At 37.5% G+C, this 7,609-nt stretch overlaps 1 protein-coding gene across 1 annotated transcript in view; it reads left to right on the top strand.

Moving 5' to 3' along the window:
* Window positions 1-7,609, top strand: part of LOC107036368 (homeobox protein aristaless) — a 76,097-nt gene that overhangs the window by 54,946 nt on the left and 13,542 nt on the right. Inside the window, exon 2 of the mRNA XM_015254307.2 lies at window positions 3,411-3,741. Within this exon, the coding sequence (XP_015109793.1) occupies window positions 3,411-3,741 (331 nt within the window). The remainder of the gene's footprint in view (window positions 1-3,410; window positions 3,742-7,609) is intronic.

The raw sequence follows: 7,609 nt of genomic DNA, 5'->3' as shown, positions 1-7,609 counted from the left end.
TCCCGCGTTCACCTGGTGGACCATATTTCGGCAACGGATTGATGGATTTTGATTAAAAAAATTGATCATTATTTATTACACAAAAAGGAACAACTTTTGTCATGAACATTTTCTTCTATTTGCCAATGTTTCCCATAAAAAAAAATCATCAAAAAAATCACTTAATTTGTTTATAACTATTAATTGCACGCACTTACATAAAAAATACCACCGGATTCGGATTTCTCATACCCGAAAACATAAGAAAACACCTCAACACCTTACCGCACTAGAAGTGCACACGGGAAGGGGGTATTGCGTGTGGACTATGAGTGGAAGATTCCATTTACAATTTGATCTTAAATTGAATTCAAATTCACAACTTGTTCAATTATCAAAAAAAATTCCAACAATGTAATTTTTCATACAAATCAGCCGTCAAGATTAAATCAATTAGATTTGATACCATAAATATCTCCTCCCAATTATCACAATATAATTCATTGAAATAAGTATCAATCCGATAATTAATTCAAAATGAGTTGATTATTTATTTTCATGAATGAAACAATTATCCGCGTATATCAGCTTCATAATTGATTCTCTGTATCCATTAGCTATCTCGAAACTGACTATCAACTCCCATGCATCAGTGAAATCTGATCCATTGGCTTTCTAATTGAACGCAACACATACCCGTTGACAGTGTAATTTATAATTACGCGTATATAATGCACTTGAGATCTCAAGGAGGTTTTATATTGAAGTTGCGCTTTCACTCGAATGAGGGGAATCGGTGAAAATTAGAGCGGTAGAAACTTGACGGTTGCTCAATTCCACAGACCATTTTTATCCGCAAATTGATCAATTAAATTGTAAATATCATGGCTTCATTTCTGTTAATACACGTGAATAAGGGAAAAAAAATTCCCGATGGGTTGGTATCATTATCTCGAATTCTCATCAACTATAAATAGTGTTTTTCGGTGCAAAACGTGTGAGTTTAAAAGGGACAAAAAGCATTGAGAAAATCACCGATAATTCTTAATTGCCGGGGTGTTATCTAGATTCTGGGAGAACATTCTACCAGAAGCTTGTTCCTGATGCTATGGTGTATGCATCGATGCGTCTATTAGTCGGTCGACGGGAATTTGCAAGTATGATGGAATGAAAAAGGATGGTACGTGAGTTTTTCATGTGTGTGTGTGTGTAGTGGTGCGCCCCGGAGCTGAATAAATCTCCCGATGCCACTAGACTCAAAACATCTCGTATAATAATATGTAATGAAACGTGTTGAGGCAATACAGGTGACCGCAATGAGTTGGCTAATTAGTTTTATTACGACAAGGAGGCGATTTCCATAGGCATAAATCACTGATCAATTTTCATTTGCATAATTCAGGGAATCAAGGCTGTTTGACCTTGATCCTTAATCAATTCTTGGGAAATACAGGGGCTTTAATGCATCACTGAAAGAGGTAGCTTGAATTGAGATAATTTTTAGGTGTTTTTGTGGAGACGTTTTGGAGATCAAGACCAATTTAACAATTTTTTTATGATCGAAAATAGAGGCCTAAAGGCGAATTTACTATTTAGGTGATCAATTTAATTGTAAAACTTTGAAAATATTAAGATTATCTCAAATAGAAATTTATTAATTTAAGATTTTTTTATTTTTCATAGGATTATGGAACAGAAGTTCACATTTCATTGATTTGTCCATAAAATTTCGAATTTTCAATAAGTTACGTTTCCACTGAAATTCCATTGACTTTTTCTCATTAAATCGAATTCATCTCAATTAAATTGCATGAGAAAATTCTGAAAAAAAATCATGAATATTCAGTGCTATTAAAATTACATTTATTATTTTTCTAAACATTTGTTGTTTATAAATGAATAATTGAAACTGTGTAAGCTTTCGGTAACCTTATTTTCTCAGACATGAAATAGATTTCTGGTAAAATTCTGAAAGTGAATAAATTTGTTATGCTTCCGAAAAAATGATTTTTATAATGAAAAATTGATTGTCTAAAAATTGCTTCTTATTAAAAAATGGTTCTAATTCTCAAAAATTGGAATTTTTTAATTATTTCATTAGTCTTTCTTCAAAAGTAAACTTTATAATTTTTTTTTAGATTCTTAAAATGTTTTCTAACGGTTCAATATCGAGATTCAAATTCAGACCCGCAAAGTTTAAACAATCAAATCATTGTAAAATACCCGGAGACTTAGGGGCTCAAATGAAAGCCCTGATAAATCGAATTAAAGTTCTTTTTTCGGAAAATTCAGCCGAATTTTTGTAACAGTGCAGCGTTTCCTGTAACATAACGTGATATTGTCGGATTGAATTGAACAATTCGAGTGTCGAGCATACCCTAAAAAATAGAATTATAATATTCAACCTCACGTGGGGGTTTCCACAAATCGATTTGGCAATTTGTGAATCGTTTGATCGCGTGCCTGTGACGATTATTATGTGCCTCGTCGCCGCGTGATCCCCCGCCCGATCTCTCGATTGATCAGATTGATAAAACACAAGTTGGGTTTTTTTTTCATTTTCGTTTGTTTCTTCCTTCCATCCAAAAATTTCAGTACACGATGGAGAGAGAGATAGAGGGAAACGAGGTGTCGATTTCCATTCTAGTCGTATCATTAATACAAAAGGCAAGGTCGGTGAAAGGAACGCCAACGGACGTATAACAGCTACCACATTAGTCGACGATAGTCATCACTCATCCTCGTATTTCCATAATTTTTTTCTTTATCTAATTTACTGTCAGTATCAATGATTATTTTTTTTCCCCCCTCGTGATTAGTTTTTCAATTATGCATTGTTGTCGGTGATGATCGTTACGTTGAAAAAAAAAACTCAATCAATTACGAGATGATTATAGAAATGAATGTACAAATCGCCTGATTAGTGATTGTGTTAAGCAATTAGTGGTGGTCATCCTTTAACATTTCCTTATGCAATAGCGTAGTTTCCAGAGGAAACCAATATACGCGTTAAGGAAATTCCGCGAATGTTTGTGATAACTATGGTGGAGTAAGGATATAAAACCGCTCTTTCCGGCTGGGTGAATTCGTGGGGAATTTTTTTTATATAATTGAAATGGTTTATTTTGCACTCGTTTGGTTCATTAATGTCCCAGTCGCCGAGTGGATCGGTTAATTCGATGCTTTCATCAGCACTCGGTCAGCTTTTTTGGTATTTTATGAAGATATTAGGACAGACATAAACGTTGACAAGTCATTAAGAGGTATTTCGATAAGTAATTAAAAATAATTGAAACATTTCCACACATTTGTAAACGTATTTCCAGGGATTTTTCAAATGTAAAATTGATTGTGGAGGGAATTGTGATGTTGGAGTTGAGGGTAATTAAAAAATTTTGTAATTCTAATTGATGTTTATGTCTTAATTGCAGAGAATCCAGGGCGAGGTAGCAGCGAGGCCGTCTCACAGACGAGCCCAGCAAGCAGTACAGGGAGTTTGGGGGTCAGTCAGCAGACCCAACAGCAAGTACAACAGCATACGAGTCAGGGACAGATGGGAATTTCAGCGACGGAGGAGAGCAGGCATGAGGATGAGGGAGTTCATCCACGCGCTGCACCCACTAGTCCTGAAAGTGATGCTGAGGTTGATGATTTTGCACCCAAGAGGAAACAGCGGAGGTACAGAACGACCTTCACGAGCTTCCAACTTGAGGAACTTGAAAAAGCTTTTTCAAGAACACATTATCCTGATGTGTTTACCAGGTTGGTGCAATTTATCAAACAAATTCCTCAAAATTACCTCCAAAAAAAGCAATTCTGATGGTAAAAAGTCAAAGGGAAACCTGAGTCGAATAATTGGACCTGACAAGTTCTACTTAGATCTTTCCGTTCAGAACTGGATAGGTCTTGGGAAGCCTCTTCCCAAGTACTTCCGAGACCTTTCTACCTCTGGTTATGTCCCATTTCAGCACTTGTTAGGTATAAGCAAAATTTTTCTTTCAGTTTTCACTTTTTCCACATACTTTTGAGAGTTCTGAATAGCCCATCGCTTAAATAGTGGGAATCAACGTTCACCCGGCTAAAAAATTTGATTTTGGCGAAAGTCGACTTTCCCCCGGGAAAAACGAAAAATCTGACCCTTTGAAAATTAGAAAAAAAAAACTTTTTCTGTATTCACTTTTTCCACATACTTTTAAGAGTTCTGAATAGCCCATCGCTTAAATAGTGGGAATCAACGTTCACCCGGCTAAAAAATTTGATTTTGGCGAAAGTCGACTTTCCCCCGGAAAAAACGAAAAATCTGACCCTTTGAAAATGTGAAAAAAAAAACTTTTTCAGTATTCACCTTTTCCACATACTTTTGAGAGTTCTGAATAGCTCGTCGCTTAAATAGTGGGAATCAACGTTCACTCGGCTAAAAAATTCAATTTTGGCGAAAGTCGACTTTCCCCCTGGAAAAATCCAAGATCTGACACTTCGGCCCTCGTGAACCTCGTGACCTCGTGAAAATTTTTTTTCGTCTTTTCTGTCACCTCCGAGGGTTTCATTGGCATCAGTGGATCAATAAATCCAGAATCAACGTTCACTATTTTTTATTTAAACACCGCCTGCAAACGGGGAGATGAGGGTGGCTAAAATATATTCTGCAACCCTGTCTCCTCGTTGGCTACAAATTTCAACCCTCCGCATACATGCCTTCCCCTTCACCCACTCGTAAAATCCCGCTCTCTCGGTAGCATAGAGGAGGACTTCTCAGGGCCGAAAACAACTGAAGATTCGAAAGGTCTCCGGAAAAGTACGTTGCAGAACTGATTAGGACTTCCCAGGTCCATCTATGTCTAGAGAGATCTTGAAAGACCTGTGTACGTCCAATCAGAACCAAATCCTCGACTCGGGAGGTAGTAACGAGTGAATCCATTCATTCATCATAGAGCAAATGATTTAATGGTACAGGCACAGTTAACGGTATTGAAAAACGAAAAATAGGCGAGAAAGTATTAATTTTAATGAAGAACAGAACTAGATTCCACTTCCTTGATAATTCATCAATCACCAGTCACTCCCCCTGAGGTACTCTCGTAAAGACACAACAAATCATTGATGTATTTTCCCTGGGTCTTGGTCATCTCTCACGCCCGGATCGTTATGCAAATTTTATTCTCGCACTCGTTGATGCGTTGCACGCCACCAATCAAGTACCAGAGCACAAGCCCACCACACATCCTCACCTTTTATTACATTATTTTCCCCTCTTACCCCACTTCACATGAGTTGCGCAGTCCCCCTTTTATTCATAATTTTTTTTGCTCCACTATCGACGGATATGCAGACCTGGCGTCTTCTCCTATTATCCTACATTGAAATTAACTTTGAACCCCACTTTGAAGAACACCCAGTTGGTAACTAATAGCAGTGTAATCGCTGGTAATAGGTACAGCTCTCTTTCTCCTTTGCGTTTATCATGACTGCAGTAATACTATTTTCCATGCACTTTACAATTAACGGATAACTGTATTAAATGTTGATAGTGTGGGGTGGGATATTAAATGATCGACGATACAATTACTCGTGTTTTTTCCCAGTTATTGTGTAAAAAAGTAACAAATTACGTGCACTTATGTACAATAATAGAGAATGAAGAAAACATCATGTAAGATGGTAATCAATGCCTCCTTGTGAGAAACCAATTGTCATGAGAAGGCAATCTTGAACAATTTGCCATTAATTTTTCTGCAGTTCTATTATTTATGAAATTGCATTATTACGGGTGGGTCTCGTTAATGCTGTACATCACTAGTATAGTGTACAAGTTAATCGTAGTCTCTGTTCTTTCGACTCTATTCCAATGACCGCAAGCCTGCTTCACCGGACGCTAATTGGATTTTATGGCCGTTCGAGTTTATTGGCTAGTCCTATTCAAGTTGAGGAGTATTAAACTGTTGATGCATATTCAATGAACTCTGGGATGTTGGGTGGATCTTACATGCTGGCAACATTGAAATCCTAATGATTTTTCAGGGTTTCAAGTTGTTTAATTGCTTGTTAAGGGTCTTCGGGCGATTTCGTGACACATGTTAGTCATTGGTTTGGGATTTGATGGGAATTATGGGATGCGGGGGGTAGAAGTCGTTAGATATTAATGTTTATGGAGATAATCTGGCTGAACTGATCATTAAGGAGGAGTAGTAAGTCCGAAATTGTGCTTGTGCAAGGATCGGTGGAAATCCAAATGATTTTCCATGGTTTCGGCGTATTTCATTGCTTTCTAAGTTCATTCAGACAATCTTTCAAGGAATTATGGGACAGGAGGGTCGGAACAGACTAAGGAAAATAGCGAGACGAAATTGAGAATTGAAGATGGGTAATAAACTACTTTGTGAAAGTGTGGAAGCTAGGTTTGTTGATCAGGCAACATTGAAGTGGAAATGATCTTTCAGGGCTTCATCTTGTTTAATTACTTGTTCAGTCATTGGTTTGGGGTTTGATAGGACTTACGCGACGCCGGAGGTAGACATCATTATAGAGATTATTGTTGATGAAGATAATCTGGCTGAACTGCTGATTAAGGAGGACTAGTAAACCAATTCGACTGGGAGTGCATCGTTCCAAATAGTACTGGTTGCGAGATCGTTGGAAATCCAAATGATTTTCCACGGTTTCGGCGTATTTTGTTGCTTTCTAAGTTCCTTCAGACAATCTTCCGCCGAATTATGCGACAGGAAAGTCGGAAATGGTTAACATCATTGTTTACAGAGATAGTCCACTGAAATTAACAATTGAGAAAGGGTAATAAACTACTTTGCGAAAGTGTGGAAGCTAGGTTTGTTGAGCATTGAAGTGTAAATGATCTTTCAGGGTTTCATCTTTTTTAATTGCTTGTTAAGGGTCTTTCGGCGATTTCGTGACACATGATAGTCATTGGTTTGGGGTTTGATGGGATTTATGAAGAGAATATGGCTGAACTGATGATTAAGGAGGAGTAGTAGGCCACTTTGACTGGGAGTACATTGTGCCAAATAGAATACTTGTTCAGGGATCGTTGGAAATCCAAATGGTTTCCTATGGTTTTCGCGTGTTTCATTGCTTTGTGAGGGTCTTCAGACAAACCCATGACACATACCACTCACCAATTTCGATGATCAAGAACGAAAAGTAAACCATAAAATCTAGTTTAGATGTACTTATCCTGCAACATGAGGATCCAAATAATTTTCTGTCATTTCAGCACGCTCCACTACCCATTAATCCCCCCCTCAAATAACTCCACGACACATGTTAATCATCACTCTTCACTCTCACTAAAAATTATGAAACCCAAGGCACCAAACTAATCAACCATTATTATTAACAAAAATAATCTTGCAAAACTGATGATCATGGACGGGTTGTAAAGCACTTTGCCTCCGAGTGGACGCTCGGTTTATATCGATTATTATCCCAAACACTACTGTGCAGGCCTTTCAAGATCTAATTTAGATAAGAAAGTATATACCTCCGTGAGCTACTACCATAACCCAAGCGTATCCAACAACCAGTCCACACAACTTGGCCTCATAATAAATGCCACTTTAGTCATGTCAATTTTCAGATAATAAATAATCAATTTCACTCGGTAAAATTCCCCCCCCCC

The sequence above is a fragment of the Diachasma alloeum genome, unplaced genomic scaffold, assembly GCF_001412515.2.
Source record: "Diachasma alloeum isolate Michigan unplaced genomic scaffold, Dall2.0 Dall_scaffold_00208, whole genome shotgun sequence".
In the NCBI taxonomy this organism is placed as follows: Eukaryota; Metazoa; Arthropoda; class Insecta; order Hymenoptera; family Braconidae; genus Diachasma; species Diachasma alloeum.
This window is presented reverse-complemented; position numbering and strand designations above follow the sequence as displayed.